The 20,274-nt window shown below is 37.3% G+C and overlaps 1 protein-coding gene across 3 annotated transcripts in view; it reads left to right on the top strand.

The window, feature by feature from the left end:
• The first annotated feature begins 15,854 nt into the window (after positions 1-15,854).
• The window catches only part of LOC148020071 (kinesin-like protein KIN-7K, chloroplastic), a 96,133-nt gene continuing 91,713 nt past the window's right edge, over positions 15,855-20,274 (top strand). For 2 of the 3 annotated variants that reach the window (XM_087700349.1, XM_087700348.1), the window contains exons 1-8: positions 15,855-16,419; positions 17,443-17,540; positions 18,412-18,501; positions 18,840-18,892; positions 19,327-19,392; positions 19,534-19,587; positions 19,690-19,749; positions 19,979-20,057. In XM_087700349.1, coding sequence (XP_087556475.1) covers positions 16,022-16,419; positions 17,443-17,540; positions 18,412-18,501; positions 18,840-18,892; positions 19,327-19,392; positions 19,534-19,587; positions 19,690-19,749; positions 19,979-20,057 — 898 coding nt within the window. In that variant the 5' untranslated portion in view covers positions 15,855-16,021. Of the gene's footprint in view, positions 16,420-17,442; positions 17,541-18,411; positions 18,502-18,839; positions 18,893-19,326; positions 19,393-19,488; positions 19,588-19,689; positions 19,750-19,978; positions 20,058-20,274 lie in introns of those variants that run through there. The other variant, XM_087700350.1, reaches the window with a different exon arrangement.

Raw genomic sequence — 20,274 nt, 5'->3', positions numbered from 1 at the left:
TAGCTATCTTCTCTTCTATATAGCGCGGGTTGCAAGTTAAAAGACAAGCGTGAAGAGCCAAGATTTATCCTCTTCTCTTTCTTCCTTCTCTTTTCATTCTTGTGACAAGTATACAAAGCTTGTTTGGTGGGGAGTTCAAGAGTATGGAACGATGGTTGTAGCCTAAGGAGGCTACAACATGGATCATGAGGCCACCTCCCCACTTTGAATGAAGACTACAAAACAAGTAGATCCAAGGTGTGTCTGCTACAATCTCATTATCATTGGGTTTGCTTTTATATGGTCATGGTGAGAAGTTAGTCTAATGGTTTTGAGTAGGGAAGTGAGTGATTAGGTGAGAGATGGTGTGCTTAGGTTAGTTGAACTTTTGAAATAATAATTAGTTCACTCGTGTCGCATCATTGAGTGCATGTGCACCTCAACAATGTTGATTCCATTTCTATGACCAAGCAGAATCAATTAGTTGCGCTAGACTACAAACCCCTCCAGGATCGTGTAGAAACGCTTCATTTCACTTCAACAAGAAATCTACCACATGGTACTGACTACCTAGTGATGCCCACCAACCACCAATAGAAATAGTTATAGAGTCAAAACAATTTTGACATCCATTATAGAAATAGTGGAAACCTTTGATTTTGATGTGCCTCTAAATAGATTAAAAAAGGAATCCCATGGCTCACGATAAACTGCGGAGAGGGCTCCTAAGAACCAAGGAGCCTATGATAGGGTCATCTTGATAGACCAAAAAAGGAATCCCATGGCTCAAATAAACAATGGAGAGGGCTCCTAAGAATCAAGAAGCCTATGGCAAAATCATCTAAATCTTATGAGCCCAAAACAAAAGAAGTGATGGAACCCCCATTAAAAATTTTAGTTGTGCCAATATTAGAAAGAATAGAGGGAAAACATTGTTCTAACCTTTGATTTCAAGGTCTATGAAGAGCCTAAATCTAGGAAACCTCTACCCTTGAATATAGTGCATGTACTTATTAGAATAAGGGGGAAGAATTCCTAAGAAATGGCTCAATTAACAAGATGTAGAAGGCTTCCACAATCTATGCAGGCTTGAGGTAATTGCAATACATGTCTCGAACTAAAGCCTAAGTAAGCTTGGCTAGGCCAACGAGAGTGGAAGTACTCAATCCTTAAATTAGATGAGCAGTATTGGTTTGCCTTTTGCTATTCATCGCCTTTCGTTGTCCAAATCCAAACATGTAGGAGTAGCTATGATGCATAAACTCATGGAATTCATGGCTTCCCAACCCCTAATGCATAGTCAATCAAGTGTCAAAAGATTTACATATTCCAGCCTAGGGATCAAATTCCATCATTCAACATTTTTGTGAAGAAATTCAATAACTACCTAGACTCAATGTTCACCACTATCTATAACTACTTATGTCTGCTAATGAAACTTCTATTGTAGACACCCATGCCATTTGAGTAACATTATGAACAAAAAGGTTGATTGCCTTGCCATGGTGTGATTATACCTTAGAGAACTAATATTGCCATCTTATTGTATTGGCATCCTAGAAGATATGGTCAAGAAATGCCCTCGTCCATTCTTCCTAGAATCCTCTGTTAACTTGTGAATGTTTTTTAAAGGGTACTTGCCAAGCAAAGGGTGCTTACTAAGGACATTGTAGCCCCTCCTTGAATCATAAGAGCATGAGAAAAAAATAGAAGCACCCACATTGCATATATAGCTTGCAACCTTAGCCACACCTTTTCCCCACAACACAACCTCAAGATACATCAAGGGCAAGACCTTGAGCTTTTGGGTTGATTTATCACTTAGAAAAAACATCACATAGTTAACCACCCAGCAATTGGGCTCTTGAGTGTGGGATAATAGCTTGCCTAGGGTTTGATGCATCTCCTGATTACACTTGCACAATGCACATACCACTGCACAAAAGCTAGTCACACCCCTAGGGAGTGTACCTATTGTAGGTGCCATCAAATACCTTAACAAAGAACCATCGACATTGGTGGCCTCACACATGGCCCTCATCTCCTCAGGAAAATACTATAGGACAAACTCACTACTCATCCAACAAGAATCTTCTACCATCGAGCATCAAAGGCAATCCTAGCTTTGCAAGATACAACACCTAGTACTCCTCCACTCTGTGACCTAGAATCCACAACAACAACAACAACCTCACTTGTTGTTGCTGCTAGGACTATTCCAACAAGCAATCTTGAGCCACTAGCATCCAACAACAACATTACTCAAAATCCTATGGACCCATATAATAAAAATAGCAATAAAATGTTATTAGTCCTAACACAAAGGATGTCAGGCAATCAAAGGAAACAAAAATGGCCATTAAAAGAAGAACCTTGATAAATATTTAGAGGTGAGGAATAAGGACCAACATCAAGTGTGTACATCGAAGCCATAGCCCCTAACTAGCTTCAAACCAAGTTATACTAGACACTCAATTTCTAAGTTGGCAAAAAAACTTGCAAAAAGTATTGATCTTACTATGACCGAGCGCTTTGCCTAGCTTGACATTGCATTGGGAACTCTTGTAAGAGCATACAAAATTGTTGATATAGGCATTACCGATTAGGATGTTCTTAAGGATATATCGTATTGGAAGAACACTTACGAGGACCACAAGCACATCTTCTTGAAAAGCATGGTTATTAAAAGGAACGATTTTTGAAGACGCTGACCAAGCAAGAAACTCCAACTCTTTGACATTATTCCACCATATGTACCCATCATGAAACTTCTAGATGAGTCTAAAATAAAGGAGCCCCTTTTTTTAAGAGTGGTATAAGAATTGGACCAAGATTGCTTGCATCTACAACTATCTCGTTGTCAATATAAGCAATTATGAGCTATCAAGATAATTGAATATAACCCAACATATTGTACAAACACTTTTCTTGAATATATCATAATCTTGGCTATAAACCTAGGCTCCCCTCTTAAGCTTCAACACCACCTCCTATTTGAAAAAGCTTTATGGGAAGAAGTACTAGAGTAGTTCCACTACTGCAAAAATACTTTAATGATGCCAACTTGCTTCCACATTACATATACATATTTGTAAAACATTGTTATCATAAACATTGATAAGAGCTTGCATAACACCTTATTGAACCAACTGAGAAGCATGAGGTTTTAATTGGTAGATAAGTACTTGCTCAATCAAAATCATATCTACCACCTCTTTTGCCATTTTAGAGTCATCATCAAACTCACATAAAAGTGTAATATATTCTAAAGAATATATGTGAAATTACTTACCAAAATTTTGGATCCTTATGTCACTTGCACCTTTTTTTCTTCGAGTATTTTTGGTATAATGCATTCTTGTTGGAGGGGAATTCACCTTTAGGTAGTCAAGGAAGATAGAACATCTTCGGCACACCTCCTCATTCCATTGTTGCTCAATCTAGTGATCCTTATATATGAGCTACTCCTCCTTTAAGTGCACCTAATCTGTGCATTTCCCTGGTAAAGTTTGCAACATCCTCTTCTCTAATTGCCCACACATGAACCTACCATTCATAGTTCTATTACATATAGAGAAGACCTCAACAAGATATCATTGTAAATATACTTGTATAGAAGGATACTAAGTTATGCATGTAGAGAAGTTTCCGTGTTGCTAACTTGTATGACTTCTGAGACTTGTAAATATACTTGTATAGAAGGATACTAAGTTATGCATGTAGAGAAGTTTCCGTGTTGCTAACTTGTATGCATTACTTAATTTATTGCTTAATTAATAACCCTCTTCTTGACAAGTGGCTAGCAATCCTCTTCTCGACAAAAAAAAAGTCAAACCAAGTCACATAATCTCTCTCTCTCTCTCTCTCTCTCTCTCTCTCTCTCTCTCTCTCTCTCTCTCTCTCTCTCTCTCTCTCATTTACTTCACTTTCTCCTTCTCTCATTCGACTCTGTCTCTCTCTCCCCCTCTCTTTTTTATTTTTATTTAGTAATTAATTAAAAAATAATTAATACTTAGGTTATTAATTAAGCAATAAATTAAGTAATGCAAGTGTATATGTGCCTCTCTCTCTATGTATGTGTATATATGTATATATTTGTGCATGGCCCTTATCTTCATTTCTTGCTGTGTGTCTCTTGCAACTCTATGTGTGTGCGTGCATCTCTCTCTCTCTCTCTCTCTCTCTCTCTCTCTCTCTCTCTCTCTCTCTCTCTCTCTCTCTCTCTCTCTCTCTCTCTCTCTCTCTCTCTCTCTCTCTCTCTCTCTCTCTCTCTCTCTCTAGTCATTAGGACTCAATAGAGTTAATAGAGAAAGAGAGAATGTGTGTGTGTGTGTGTGTGTGTGTGTGTGTGCGTGCGTGTGTGTGTGTGTGTGTGTGTGTGTAATATTTTTTAATGAGAGAGAAGAGGAGAGGGAAGTTTTAAAATAATGTTTGATGTGAGAAAAGAGATAAAAAATAATTACTATCTAAGAAGATCAAATTATGTGTATATTTATGATATGTTTTAATATGAGACATAGTAGGTTTAGACTTTTTGAATGAAGTATGTTGAAATGTTTGGACCTTATGAACAAAAAGCAGTCCTCTCTTTTGGGACATTTCTTTCTCTTAACATAGAAAACTAATAATTAACATAACATATAATGGCTATTGTCTTTTGCATTGTGTATTTGGAAAAATAAAAATCTATCAAAGATTTTAAAAGTTTTATACTATTGAAATTATAATCAAAATGTGACTTTTTAGTCTAATTGTACTTGGGCCAAAAACTTTTAAATAGAGGAACTTAATCTCAATTTGGAGAGAGAGAGAGAGAGAGAGAGAGAGAGAGAGAGAGAGAGAGAGAGAGAGAGAGAGAGAATGTAGCTCCCTCACCCACGGTTGTGGCGTCGTGTCGTAGCGCGTTGATAGCTCCACCCACCCACCGTGACATAGTCCCTTGCTGAGCCCCGGTGATCATGTAAATGCTTTCTATCTATGAATATGACGTGAAGCCCTCAAGATGGGCCCTTGGGAAAATCATGTGCCATGTTATGTGCCGTGTCGCGTTCCGTGATGTGTTGGGGTGCCCCGTGACGTGTTGAGGGGTCGAAATGGCAAACTTGTGGAATGGGTCTAGTGCTGCCCCGGGGCCTAGACGGGGTCCCAGGGGTCCCGAGCGGGTCTTTGAGGACCATCATATATATATATATAGAGAGAGAGAGAGTGTGTGTGTGTGTGTGTGTTTATATGTGTTTTGATAAAGATCTAAAGCTGTTAATGTGTAGGAAAGGTCCAAATGTAATATTGTAAGAGAAAGTTAAAAGAATTCTTTAAAGCCACACACATACACATACATGCACACACACACACACATACATATATAGAATGTGTATGTGTGTGTGTGTATGTGTGTTTTAATAAAGGTTGAAAGCTATTAATATAGGAGAAGTCCAAAGGTAGTATTGTGGTATTATAGGAGAGAGTTACAAGAAATTTTTAAAGCTACAGAGAGAGAGAGAGAGTGTGTGTGTGTGTGTGTGGATAAAAATTCAAAGCTATTAATGTGTAAGAAAGGCCCAAATATAATATTGTAGTATTGAGAGAGAGAGAGAGAGAGAGAGAGAGAGAGAGAGAGAGAGAGAGAGAGAGAGAGAGTGTGTGTGTGTGTGTGTGTGTGTGCGTGTATAAATATCCAAGGCAATTAATGTAAGAGAGGGTCCAAGGTAGTATTATAGGAGAGAGTGGTAGTATTATAGAAGAGAGTGCTAGAAATTTGTGAAGCCAAAGAAGGGGGTGCTAAGGTAGTATTATAGGAGTGCTAGAAATTGATAAGAAGGTACTACAACGCTACTTTTGGGCCTCTTCTACATTAATTCGAAATAGGTCCCTCTTTGTCCAAATACTTTTCTTTCTCTTCTCTCTTATTATCAATGGTTCTTTAAAAGACGTCTCTTTCTTATCTCTCATCAATAATTGTTTTTATCTCCTCTCTCTCCCTCTCCCTCTCCATTGAGTCCTCATACCCTTCCAATTGAGATTCTTTACATTTAAAGTATCCAGAATATATTTTAGATTTGTCTCTCTATGTGTATGTGTGTGTGCACCTCATTAAGAACTTGTTTCTATATCTCTCTCATATTCAAAAACTATTGTCACTAAAACTCTCTCTCTCTCTCTCTCTCTCTCTCTCTCTCTCTCTCTCTCTCTCATTGATATATATACATATGTATGTGTGCATGTATTTATGTGTATATATTGAAAGTTTTAACGTGCGCACACACACATCTACACACATATGATTAGTTCAAAGAAGTAAAACTATATTTTATAGCTTATGAATATTAATACTACAATAACATGATATCAAATTAGTAAAGACATGCACAATGAGAGATCAAGATGATGCTCTCTCTCTCTCTCTCTCTCTCTCTCTCTCTCTCTCTCTCTCCCATTAAGCATATTTATTAAGCATTGAATTTATACTTATTTTCACAAATTAATATCTCTTTTTGCCACCACAATAAATAATCCACAAATATGCAAGCTTTAATAATGAGCTTTTATTTTTTAACCAATATTTAATGAGGTTGCTAAAGCCATGTATAAAGAAAAATGTTTAGTGAGTATTTGGAATGGATGCAAATGTAGACGTGTTTATACACCAACCCATGCTTACCCAAGAGAACTTACATCTCATATATGGAAAGGGAAGAACTTTTCCAATGTCGCCATAATGTGACTAGCAAAGCAAAGGCTCTACTAATTCTTAGAGAAAATGTATTTTATTTTATTGAGAAAATATAAACATACCTCACTTGGTTAGCTATGATCAAATTTATGATAATCTTTTGCTAACATTGTCAGTTAGTTTGTGGAACAATAGTACACTTGCTAAATGTCAATGTAATACAAATCTAGATCCGGATTACTTGCAAATTTTATTTTGTATTGTAAATGTGTGTGTGTGTGTGTGTGTGTGTGTGTGTGTGTGTGTGTGAACTATTTACAAGTAAATAGTGAACTATTTGTTGCAACACATATCATGATCCAATGTAAAATAAGTTATGTTAAACCTAGAGTACTTGCACAAATACTTTTGTATTACAAATGTGTGTGTGTGTGTATGTGTGTGTGTGAACTATTTACAAGTAAATAGTGAACTATTTGTTGCAACGCATTGAAAACATGAGAGAGAGAGAGAGAGAGAGAGATAGAGAGAGAGAGAACTATTTGTTGAAACACCTTAATACAGATTCTATCAATTCAGAGTGCTAGCACAAATTATTTTTGGGAGAGAGAGAGAGAGAGAGAGAGAGAGAGAGAGAGAGAGAGAGAGAGAGAGAGAGAGAGAGAGAGAGAGAGAGAGAGAGAGAGAGAGATTGTGTGTTGTGTGAGAGGAGAGAAAGAGAGAGACAGACAGAGAGAATGAGCTAAGAGAGAGTGAGAGAGCGTGTGTGAGTGAGTGACTGAGTGAAGGTGGTGGTGGTGGTAGAGCTAATGGCGGCGACGATGGTGGTGGTAGAAGTGAAAGTGGAGGTGGAGCTAGGTACATCTAAGGCTAGAATAAGTGAACTATGTCTACAAAGGAGCATCCATCCTACTAGAACCAATCTCTCTAATAAAACTCATAATACTCCATTTTCCTACTTGTGGAGAGCCAATCATCCTATAGTACCTATAGTCACTAAATTAACCATAACTTTTGATTGAAATCTCGGATCAAGAAACTTCTTGATTCAAATTGAAGCTAAAGTCGCTCTCTTAAAAAAAACTTAACAATAAAATTTTTTAAAGGATAGAAAAAGAAAGAACAGCCCAAAGTTGGCTTATTGAAACTGTCCATAACCAGCTCTATCTAAATGAACTTGCAAGAGATCTATAGATCCAACTTTGACCGTGTTTAACCCTGTAGTCTCACTAATAGAGCTAAGGGAAATATTACTCACATGAGCATCATCTCACCACCACTACCAACCTAAGCAAGACATTGCATCATAAGCATAGATATAGCTATGAGCCCACTGCCACCATAGAAATATCAACATTGGAAGAAGTCTAACCTTTAATCTTCAATGTATGAGCTCTAGTGTTAGCAATGAAAAAGCAAACCATATAAAAACCTTGTAATGAAAGGGCTTTAGTTTTCTTTATGCTACAAAAACAAAGAACACTCTTACTTGATAAAGAATCGGAAAGCTCTTCTCCAATGCAAGTTTATAGACTCAAATAATGCCACTAAACTTGAAAACTTGCCAAGATATGAAAGAATCTTGCAATAGAGACAGTCTACAGATGAAAGAAGACAAAATCCCCTTAAATTTGAAAATTCCTTACCAAATTTGAATGGTTTTCCATTCCCTACTTGAATAGGGTTTCATGAAAGCACAACTCTTGAAAATTAAAGCTTCCCTTAATAGATGGTAGCATTTGATTAAGGCTTTAGTTAGTAGTAACAAAGCTTAAGAGAATGAAGAATGGAGCTGACGTGGTTGCCAAGGTGCTGTCTTGAACAACATAGATTGTGTTGATATTTAGTTGTATATAGATGAGTCTTACTTCACTTCCCACCATCAAGATAGTATACAACTTGAAGCTTTTGAGCAAGAGAAACTCTTTATGCAATCCATTATTGAAGACAAGTGAGAACCATGTAGTAGAGTGAGAAAAATAGGATGAAACTTCCATGGAAATCTGAGGAATGAAGGAGAAGAAGCTCTTTCTCAAAACTAACCATGGTTAGACACTCAACTAATGTCCAATTAACCCTCTTTTGACCAAGTTGCCTTCAAAATGGCATGAAACTTGACCACCACCTACTAAAATAGCATGGAGGCCACCATTATTGTCATCAACTCCTATGAATGTCTCTAACCATGGTCTCTTCTAGCTGTAGCAAACCTAGAAGTCACAACCCATGTCCTATACCTATACAGTACTTGTCTGAAATAGGTCTTTATGATGAAAATTGAGACTAAATATGAAGAAAAAGAGGAGAAAATTGATCAAAGACCAATGCTTTGATACCACTTGTCATGAAATGAACTAGGAAAGAGAGAGATAGGAGAGAGAAAGACTAATAAAGGAGAGAGAAAGGCTACAAGAAGAGAGAGAAAGAAGGAAGTGTTATGAGAAACACTAGAAGAAGAGAGAGAAACATAAAGAAGATGACAACCATGAAAGCTATGAGGAGAGAGATGATTCAAGAAAAGACTTTTACTATATCAAAACTAGTACAAAATCATTGGTACTTCCACCTTTTATACCTACACCATATGTGCCCTATTTTCCATCCTTTACATAGAAGGACAAAATACTATAGATGCTCGAGAAGAAATTCAACTAATATTATCCTCCCCTAATAGCACCTAGTCCTTGACTCCTTGTATAGAAAATCCTTAAATAAATTGGATATTTTCATACTAGTGATGAACTATTGGTTTAGATAATTCATTGTAAGATATTTAAATCTAAACCTAGCTCCCTCATAGAAGGTATTAAGGATGATATTAGCCTAACTTCATCATTGTAGATGTTAGCAAGTATTTCGCTAAGGCTAAAGCACAAGGATTGATCAATCATCTAGAGATAAACCCTCAATGATTGAAGAGATGTATCAATGCTGCCCAAAAGTGAGTTAACCTACCAAGAAACCTAGAAACCATGATTGAATTTAAAGAACCTATGTTTGTAAACTCAATGCCTAAATGGGAACTTATGCACAAGTAGCCATTATAGCAAAGGTCAAACTGCTACGTCATATGTCTTGAGGGTCAAAGAGCTCCATGACAAGCTAGTCGTTATTGGAAATAAGATGACAAATAATGAGATTACCACAGTGATTACAAATGGACTTGGTGAAGAATAATGACAGCCTTGTGCAAGGCTTGATCATCAAAAAAGAAAAGCCTTCTTTGGGTGAGCTTTAACAGATTCTCCTTGATGAGGATCAAACAAGAGAAGCTATTAAGTTCCCAAAGAAAAGAAATCAAGTGGCTCTAAATGGGTTTATAGGATCAAGTATAACAAAGAAGGAAAGATTGAAAGGCATAAAGCAAGGCTAGTTGTGAAAGGATTCTCTCAAAAAAATGGGGTAGATTATGATGAAACATATGCTCCAACTCTGCCAAAATTAACTCAATCTAACTTCTCATTTCTCTTGCAACCATAAAAAAATGGAATATATATCAAATGGATGTATGCAATGCTTTCTTAAAGGGAACACTAAAAGAAGACGTATTTATGGCTTAGGCACTTGGTTATGCAAAAGCATGGTAAGAAAACTTGGTTTGCATGCTAAAGATAAGCTTGCTAGCTTTAGTATGAGTAATGTAGATAGTACACTCTACTACAAGGTATGCAAAGGTGACATTATGTCAGTGCTTTTATATGTGCATGATTTGTTGATTATAGGGAGCATTGAAAGTATGATTGTTGAACTAATATCTCAACTTTCTTTAGCATTTCACATGAAATATTTGGGAATCCTGCATTACGTTGTTGGCACTAAAGTTTACAAGTACAAAGAAGCAATCTTTATCTCCCAATAGAAGTATGTTGCTGAAATTTAAGACAAACTTAGCATGTCTAATTGTCATCTTGCTAAAACTCAGATGGAATACAATATGAAGCTAAGGATGAAAAAGGAGTTGATTTTGATGCTTCAAAGTATATATATTTGATTGGTATGTTGATTTATCTAACTATTACTAGGTAGGATATATATTATGCAAGAAACAACTCTGCTCTATTTATGCAAGCTCTTAAAATGTCTCATTGGGGTGTAGCTAAAATATGCTTAGGTACTTGAATGGTACAAGGCATTGTGGAATTCAATATGCTTGAAATAGTGCATCTTTGCATGGATTTTTAGATTCTAATTATGCCTCAAATTTGGATGATTACAAATGTATTACAAGGTATGATTTCTTATTTAGTAATGGAGCAATTTCATGGGCTCTAAGAAGCGAACTCTAAGTCTTTCTTCAACAGAGACTGAATATAAAGCACAGGCTATTTGGTTGAGAATATTTCTACTTGAGGTTGGATTTTGTGATAACTTTATAGGTACCCCTATCTCGTTTAACAATACCTCAGAAGAGACTCTTGCAAGGAATCCAGTTTATCATCAAAAAACAAAGCATATTGATGTCAGAGAGTATTTCATTAGGGAGAAGATACATGGTGGAGCAATTGTATTATAACATTGATGTCAGAGAGTATTTCATTAGGGAGAAGATACATGGTGGAGCAATTGTATTATAACATTGTAATACAAATGAGAATGTAGTTAATATCTTTACCAAGCCCTTAGGTGGATAACTCTTCATCAAATATGGAGCTCATATTGGAATGAAGGAGTTGCCCTTAAGGGAAAGATGAATTAGGAGTAAGGGAAGGCTCCCTGTCTCAATAAATGCATCTTATTAGTAGATAGGATTGCTAATTAGCAATAATTAGTATACAAATGAACATTCTTGATGAGGATAACTTTGAGGATGATACTATGAAGATGACATGATATGAAAATATATATTCCATTATAATAAAAATCATGTGTACTTTATTGGAAAAGTAAAAAAGAGCAATAGTCAATTTGCCAAAAGATTCTCCTACATTTGAGTAGAAATTTCAAACAGTTATCTTTTGAGAAGGAAATTTGCAGGGTTAATATCTCATGATCTAACCATTAAAATTATTTGATCTAAGAAGACAAAAGGTCCCTCATAAAAAGTGATCTATAAGTTGACCATTGGGATTGATAGGATTTAGCTTAGATCCCCAGAAATCTAAATTGCATTATGGTTGGTTGATAAGTGCAAGAAAATAAGAGTGGACCTACCTATCTACCTAGGAAGTTGAATATCTCAAGTTATAACTACAATCTAAGAAAGAAATATGAAGAAGCTTTATTCTTTATATTTGTGATCATTTGTGTGAAGAGACAATGTCCATTGTAATCTTTGATCCTTCTTTCATGAAATTTGCTAGTGTGGAATCCTTGTTTGAGGGTGTAGGCTACCTTCTCGTTGAAAACCTTTTATTCATGGTTGGATTTGAGTTATTGATTCTATTTTAGGTACTATTTATTTGTAAAGAGACAACACCCCTTATGTTCTTTAGTATTTCTCACCTAGTGTAGAATTGTGCTTAGATGTGAGGTATAATGCCAATCGATTGAGTAGTTCTTAGAGTTTGCATGTAGTCCATCCCATTTTTAATTTTGGGTTAAAGTGGGTGGATCTATTTTGAACACATGCAAGCATGCCTACATACATAGATACATGGGCACACATGGGCGCATGCGTGTGCCACCCACACACACACACACACACACACACACACACACACACACACACACACACACACACACACACATTGACAAAGTGTAATTTACATCTATCCAAGGTAGCCACTCACTTATTTTGGTAGGCATTAAAGATTAACTACAAGGGAGGAATGCCAATGCAAAAACCACATGGGAGAGACAATAGTATGTGAAAAGTGTGGTGGGATGATAATGGTGGGTAGGAATTGGGAATAGATGAAAGAGTTGCAAGCTTGCTGAGCAAGTTTGCGTCTATTAAACATAACACAAATAAGATTTGGCGCTATCAAATCCCGCTTCCAATTAAAGCACCAATGTTAAAGATGTTATAACAATTGTTGGTTCATTCTCTTCTTGATCTAGTGTTGATTTATCAAATAGGTAAAAGCTAGATAACTTCAAAAATGGAAAATTTCAAATGTTATGCTAAGAATCCAAATCACGACAAGTAAAGGTACATTTGTAAATTGGTGATAAAGTGTAGAATAAACTATGATCCAAGAGTCTTATGAATGAAAGAGTCTTTATCAAAGTCTTGAAATGAATTGCTCAAGTGCAACACCAAGCAAACCATTTGGACAAACTCCTTGAAGTTATAACCCGCTTTGACTACGTGCACGATACGAGTGAATTATTGGGGATGCTTATGTATGCTTTAAGTGTCTATTTTACATTACGATAACCAATGTGTGTTAAGTATGTCAAGTAAATTAATGAGATTCTCAACATTTAGTAATAATATGTCCATTGTGTACTTTTTTCCTTGTCACACCATATTTATCTCACTTGCATCTTGATTCAAAATGTTATTCTATACACAAGGCAAATGCCAATAACATAAACATCATTGTATTGATCAATGTCATTATGCGAGCCCCTTATTAAACAATTCAAGTTTTTTTTTTTGGGTGTTGTTAGAAAAGCAACCATACCATGTACAAAATGAATTGTAAGTTACATTCTCTTGTTTATCTAAAGTCCTCACATTTTCTTGTACATTTTGGCATAAGACTTAAGTACAATTCTTTGAAAATGCATACAAGTCAAGCTTTGTAATGGTAAGGTATGTACACCTTTGGAGGCTTGGGATATGCTCCACCTTGTGTGGCTTATTCTATACTTCAATGGGCAACAATGATTTGTTAATGTGAAAAAGGTGGAGTATGTAGTCATACTAGGTATCACCTTCTCATATTCCCTTTTTCCAAAGATGCTCATTAAGAGGGCGAGTTAATGCATTTGTGCATTCCCAAAAAGCACATCAAGGTCACCATAATGATGTCGGTCATTTTGTATCCAATCAAAAGAAGGGCCATGGTGCATGCCCATTCTTCACCCCTTTTATAGGTTATCATTTGAAAGCTTTATGGGGGGAGTAGATATTTTGTCTAAAGAGTACTTTGTAAAACTATCGCGCCCCCAATGCCCAAGAAGAAACATTGTGGGTGGCAAGATACAAAAGCCTTTAGCTCGAGAATTTTGGAGGGATTTTTGGATTAGATTTCATTTAGTTGCCATTTTTATAACAAATATTTTGTAAATCTAAAGGTTGTAAACCTTATTCTCTAAACATTTATATTTTTTCTTGAAAATTCTCCATTTATTTTATATTAAGCCTAGCTTTTTATGAGCACCACATACCCCACATAAATGGCATTGTACCCCTCTCGCTCCCAAAATAAAGAAAAGAAAAAACAACTCTATATGCCTTTTGTAGATACCTAATTAAGAGTGTGCTTAACTTCTTTATGAATAAAATAAGTAGCCATACCTTCACCATCTCCATGAGTGTGTGTCAAGTATAAAATAGAAGTCAACTTATTGCATTCCAATGTCAAAGGGCATGTTCCTACACAACCATACTGCTTGCAACGAGGAAGACAATGTGTGGAGCACCATTCATTTTGGTCACACCTTTAAATGAAATGCACAACATTCAATGTGTTGAAAGAAGTGATTTTACATGTGGCACCTTACAAACAACCACATGGGCAAAATCAATAATAATTGTGCTCCTTGAATGCCATGAGATGATGGTTACTTGGAGTTTAAATGCTTTTTTAGCAAAAATTATTGTAACCAAGCATAAGGCTCATAACCCTAAAGTAGTAAAAAATCAAGGATTTTAGCTGAACAATTATTAAATTGAGGCTTTTTACATGCACAATTAATAGTGTCTTCAATATGAGAAGAGCTCCTCCCCAACCTTGAGGAGAACATGATTTTACAAATACTATAGTAAAATTGCTTCCCTAATATGATATTGGTGGAGTTCTTTTTACTTTGGGGTCCTTGTAAGGTTAGCCTAAAGTGTGGGAAGTGCCTTTAAGGTTCTATTGTTGTTTCCTTGGAGGCTAGATGATGGGGAAATCAGTCATGGCTTAAGCATCACTATATACCTTGTTTTTAAATGCTTACTCAACACTTGTGATGCTAGGTTAGGTGCATACATGTGTGTGATCCCAACTTGATTTGTCATCTCTTAAACATTACCTTGTAACCCTTTTGATTTTTGGTTGATGGTTTATATGATAAATTACTTATTATTTTGCTTAATGTCTCATTTGATGAACCAATTTTCCTTGTGTTATGTACTTCCTTAGTTGGACATTAGGCTCTTTTTATCCTAGCATCCACTACATAACCCTTGTTTCATCATGTAATATAGAAATGATCACCTCTTAAATGGTATATTTTGGTGAATTCATTACAAGTTGAACTAAAGGGCTTAATCAAGCCTTCAACTTACGAAGCTAATTTTGTTATCAATGGTGCTATGGATGGATTGGCCTTGAGGTATGTTTTTACAAAGACTAGTGTATGTATACTTGCACAACATCATGTTTTTGGTTGATCTCCTCCACCTCACTCTAAACTAAAAGGCCTAAAATGGGAATGTGGTGTATTGTTAGGGTACTTTTGCCAATAAAGGGGCACATTACAATCAAGAGGCATGTGCCCCCCAAACCTTGTGTTATTTTTGTCTAGCCTTAGCAACTAATTTGTTGATGGGTCAAGTTGTCATAGATCATCAAGTTGGAATGAAGTTGCCACAATATTGGCATAATTATGACTTTTATATTGCCCTAGGAGGATTTTCAAGATCGCACACAAGCTCCTACAATTATTCGATAAAAAAAGTTTGCATAAGCCAATGTGGTCGTTGCTTAGTTGGTTTGAGTGTGGGTTGAGTTCCATGGGTGCATAAGTTTAAACCTTGCGCTGCGGTTGCACTTCCTCTGTGGCACAAATGTTTGTAACTCCATAAATATTTTTGAAGAAGTAGGGACATTGCACTCATCAAAATCAAGTTTTGAAAATATAGAAAAAATATCTCCTCTACCTTAACTATAGAGTGAAGAGCCTAAGAGCAGCCTGCTTGTTGTATAAAAATGCATGAACAGCCCTTGTGAACGCACCTTCAGGAAATGATGTGTGCAGGCCATCAAAGGAGCAATGGTCAATAGACAGGGAGAACAGCAAGTAAAGGAAAAAAATTCCTGTGTGTAAAACGTAATAAAAAGGCAGGTAATATTTCTCCCAACGAAACACGACAATCTACAAGAGCTCGTGCATGGCCTTTCATTCTCTCTCTCTCGCTCTCTCTCTCTCTCTCTCTCTCGGGGCTTCAATGCGTATACTCAAGCTTCAAGCTATGGCTGGCCATGGCATTTTTCATTAGCACTACCACGTCCCATTCTTTCACCTGTGCTCATTTTATTGCTATCTGGAGCCATGGCAGCTCCTTCCTCTTCTTCTTCTTCATCTAACAAGCCGCGATCAAGCTCGCCTTTCAGGTTTTTCCAGTCTCCGTCCGCTTCCTCCCGATCTTTGTCGGCAGCGCCATCGCCATCGCCGTCCCCGTTGTCGTTGTGCTCCTCTCCTTCATCATCTGCTTCGTGCTCACAGGCCTTGTCGCACTCACATTTGGGCCATGACCAGCTTGGTGGAAGGCCGCATTCCGTCAAGAGCAGTGCCAAGGCTCGGTCGGCTTCTCCTGCGTCTCGCTTCTGTAGAAGTAGCTCGTCCGCGACCTCCTTGGCTGCCGTTCCGCAAGCAGCCGATCACAGTCGGATGGAGTCTGCAAAATCGAAAGAATGCGTGGCTGTCACTATTCGATTCAGACCATTAAGGTATTCAGATGGCATGCATTTCATCAAGTTAAAGGCATGATTCATACGGGGAATTCAAACAAGAAGATTCATTTCATAGGCCTCTTGTGCAAGGCAAGGCAGGCGGCCTAGCCCATGGCCGCTGGTCCAAGCTACCCGCTGGTGCGGCAGCTTTTCAGGCCTCCCTACACGTCTTGCATCATTGCTGGAAACATTTAGAAATTTTTGAGAGAAGTTCAAGGCATGGATCCGCATTTTGGAAAGCACATTCTTTAAAACGTACGAGCAATATTGTGTTTCTGGATAACATCTGGAGCTATGGATCGACGTACTCGAAACATGCAGTTAACCAAGTGCTCCTGGCTACTGCACGTTGTTCACTACTCTGAATGCTTACTATCCTGAATTTCAGAGTATTGAAAGTGATGGCAGTGCCGTGTAGTTGCTATCTTCATAAAATTTCAGGAGGTAGCTGGGAGCACTTGGTTATCTGCATATTTCTAGTACATGCAATGCAATGCAGGCAGCCTAGCCCATGGCTGCTCCAAGCTACCTGCTGGTGTCATGGCCTTGGAGGGCTTCCTACATGTCTTGCATCAATGCAGCAAACGTCTAGAAATTTTGAGAGAAGTTCAAGGAATCCATCCACATTTTGGAAAGCACTAGACCCCTTAAAATGTACAAGCAGCATTGTGTTTCTGGCTAAATTCGGAGCTATTGATCCACATACTGGAAACATGCAGATAACTGGGTGCTCCCGACTATTGCACACTGTTCATTATCCTGAATTTTAAGAGAATTGAAAGTGATGGTGTTGTTATGTGGTTGCTATTTTTATAAGGTTTCCAGAAGAAGTGGCATCACCATAGGAGCAAAGCAAACATTGGATAAAATATGAAACTGATTCAGTTCTTCCAATGAGAAGCTGTGGATATTGAGCAAATCTGTGGCTTATTTGTAGAAGAAGTGCTTGGTTTGGTGTGACCATTTATATTGTTTGACCATAATACTGCAATTGATTATCTTGCTCTCTTGTTTGTGCAGTGCACTAGAGAATGAGAGAGGAGATGAAATTGCTTGGTATCCGGATGGTGATACTATTGTCAGATGCGAGTACAATCAACAGACAGCATATGCGTATGGTGAGTAGTCCATTATGAGCTGCAGTTCCCCAAAATTGAGCAGGTGCTGCACTTTGCTTCTTGACCTTGGATATTGGTGTACCTATTCATGAAGAACAAAGTAACATCCTCAAACATTGTGATCTTTCCTTGATTAATCTGGATGAAAACATTTCAACAAACTTCTGATATAAAGTTTAACCTTATGCTGCTTTTGTAATTGTTACTGAATGAATGAATGGTAATGAGACTCATATTTCATGTTTCTCAGATGCTTTGCAAAACTTCGAGCATGTAATGCTGCATGCTTGACATTGAACTTTTGTTCTACTTATCTTACAAGCTGAACAAATTTTCTCAACGTTTTGTAAATTTTAGTGCATGCTATTCCTATTTCAGCTTTCAAAGTGTGGAGTTCTGCAAAGTTGTGATATAATTATGTTATGGAGATCAAGGAAAGTTTCAAAATGTGTTTTCACAGCTCTTTAATAAATAAAATGTGGTGCAGATTTACTCACTTCTATCAATCTTCAATACTGCAAGCATTTTGAAGTACAATGGGCTATCAGAGCTAATTGTTTGAGGCCTGCACTATTAAAAGTGCACGAATTCAAATGGTTCTCAATAAAAGATCAACTTGAGATATTGATCAATCTCAATCAGCTCAATAAAACTGAACATCAGCAGATGATAGCGATTGGAGCTCCAGATTAAATTCTTCAAAAACATGTTGCCTTTAAAGTTTAGAAATGTTCCTGCAATGAGATGAAGATTGGGGGTACAGCTTGCAATGTATAATTCAGGATCTCTGAGACATTCTAAAAAGAAAGTTTTGATAATAATGCTGCAAGCATCTTCTTGTTTTATAAATTGCCACTTTGCTGTGTCACAGACACCGTCTTTGGTCCTGCAACAACCACAAAAGCTGTCTATGATGTAGCTGCCGAGCATGTTATACGCGGCGCAATGGATGGTGTGGATGGTACATGTTTCAACTTTTTGCATGTATTTGGGGTTCAGTAGCAGTGAATTTGTTGTTGAGGTCAACACAGAGTCCTTTATTTTTACCAGTCACCTGCTTTACAGTTATAAATTGAGTGATAAATTGCATCACTAGATGAATGTCAAAGGTTCTGCCACATCAGCAGGGAGGGAAATGTTGATTGCCTGCCCTGTCATGTATGTCACAAAAGGTGTCATTGAGGGTATCACTATGGTGTCATCATGAATCAGAAGGGGATTCATTTCAAAGTCCTTACTTAAATGGCATGGCATCTCTGCTCAAAGAGTAATAGACACCTCCACAATGCTGTCTGGCAGGTATTGTGTTTGCTTATGGAGTTACGAGTAGCGGGAAAACGCACACTATGCATGTAAGTGCTACATGATAGTCCAAGGCTAAGTTGGACGAACAATCAAACACTAAAGTGGAAATGGAAGATCACAAAGCTTTGAGAAACAATGCTGAAATTGGATATGTGATTAAGATTTATTTGCTCTAGTTTCTTGCTTTGTATTACCTCACCTTTGTTTCTTTCTAGTTGAAGTTGTTTAGGTAGCTTCATTTTCTGATATGTTTTGTTGTATTTATGGATGAAATACGAGGTCAAGTTTTTGCTTGCATCCCTAGTGACTAATAGTTTAGTTAAGCTGTCTGCCCCTTTGGGGCAAGTTTTATTGGCATGCAAAAGCCCTGAATGATTGTCCTGATTTCTTATAAAAGCCCATTGATATAAATAGATTCTTGGAGCTGCATTGACATCTGTTTTGATGTGCTAAGCTTGCAAAATTTTTACATGAACTCTAGGGCGATCAAAAATCTCCAGGCATAATCTCGTTGGCAGTGAAGGATGTATTCAATACCATACAGAATGTAATACTCTTACCCTATGTTCAAATTTGAGGAAGATGTCCTGTTGTTGCATGTCTAAAGTTGGAATGACCCAGGCATTGCATGTCATCTTTACAGTTAAAATAGTTGCTGATTGCCATGCATCATGATCGAATTCTGCAGACTCCAGGTCGAGAATTTCTTCTTCGTGTATCTTACATAGAGATTTATAATGAGGTGACATTTCTCTTTAAATCTAGACCACAGTTCTCTCTCTCAATTTTCTCTGCTGGTTACAGACAGTCTCAAGAGGAAGATTTAAAGTTTGCTCTTGTGCAGGTGATAAACGACCTGCTTAATCCATCTGGAACAAATTTGAGGCTTCGCGAAGACACTCAGGTTCCAGTCTTTGAGTTTTTCTTGGCACTAAATTATCTGGTGTAGTTTGATACACTTTAACTTGCACAAAACTCTGTTTTGAGCTGCATTTCTGGTTACCAGTGAATGTACAAGAATATCTGAAAGTTATAACTCCCCACGTCTCTCTGCTCTTTGCCATCACTGTTGTGCTACACATCAAGAGTAAACGAATCTTATATTGTTGCTATGTTATTGTCTGTTTGTCCAGGGAACATATGTCGAAGGCATCAAGGAAGAAGTCATCTTGTCTCCTGCTCATGCATTGTCATTAATTGCAGTGGGAGAAGGTAATTAATGGAAGGTTGGAATCTTTAAAGAAGGCTTGTAAAGCCATGTCAATGAGGGTTGAGAACACCAGGGTGTATATTGCAGGAGAGTGTCCCCTGACAATTGATTGATTAATTATGTCTATTGTAAGCAGTATACGCTTAGTTGTGAATTGGATTATTCCTGTATGCTTGCATTGAATCACAATCTTGATTGTGGTAGTGTACATTGTTGCCA

Source organism: Lygodium microphyllum, chromosome 19 (assembly GCF_053477565.2).
Source record: "Lygodium microphyllum isolate KBCC chromosome 19, Lygodium_microphyllum_v1.1.10, whole genome shotgun sequence".
In the NCBI taxonomy this organism is placed as follows: Eukaryota; Viridiplantae; Streptophyta; class Polypodiopsida; order Schizaeales; family Lygodiaceae; genus Lygodium; species Lygodium microphyllum.
Note: the sequence above shows the minus strand (reverse complement) of the source record. Positions and strands in the feature narration are given on the sequence as shown.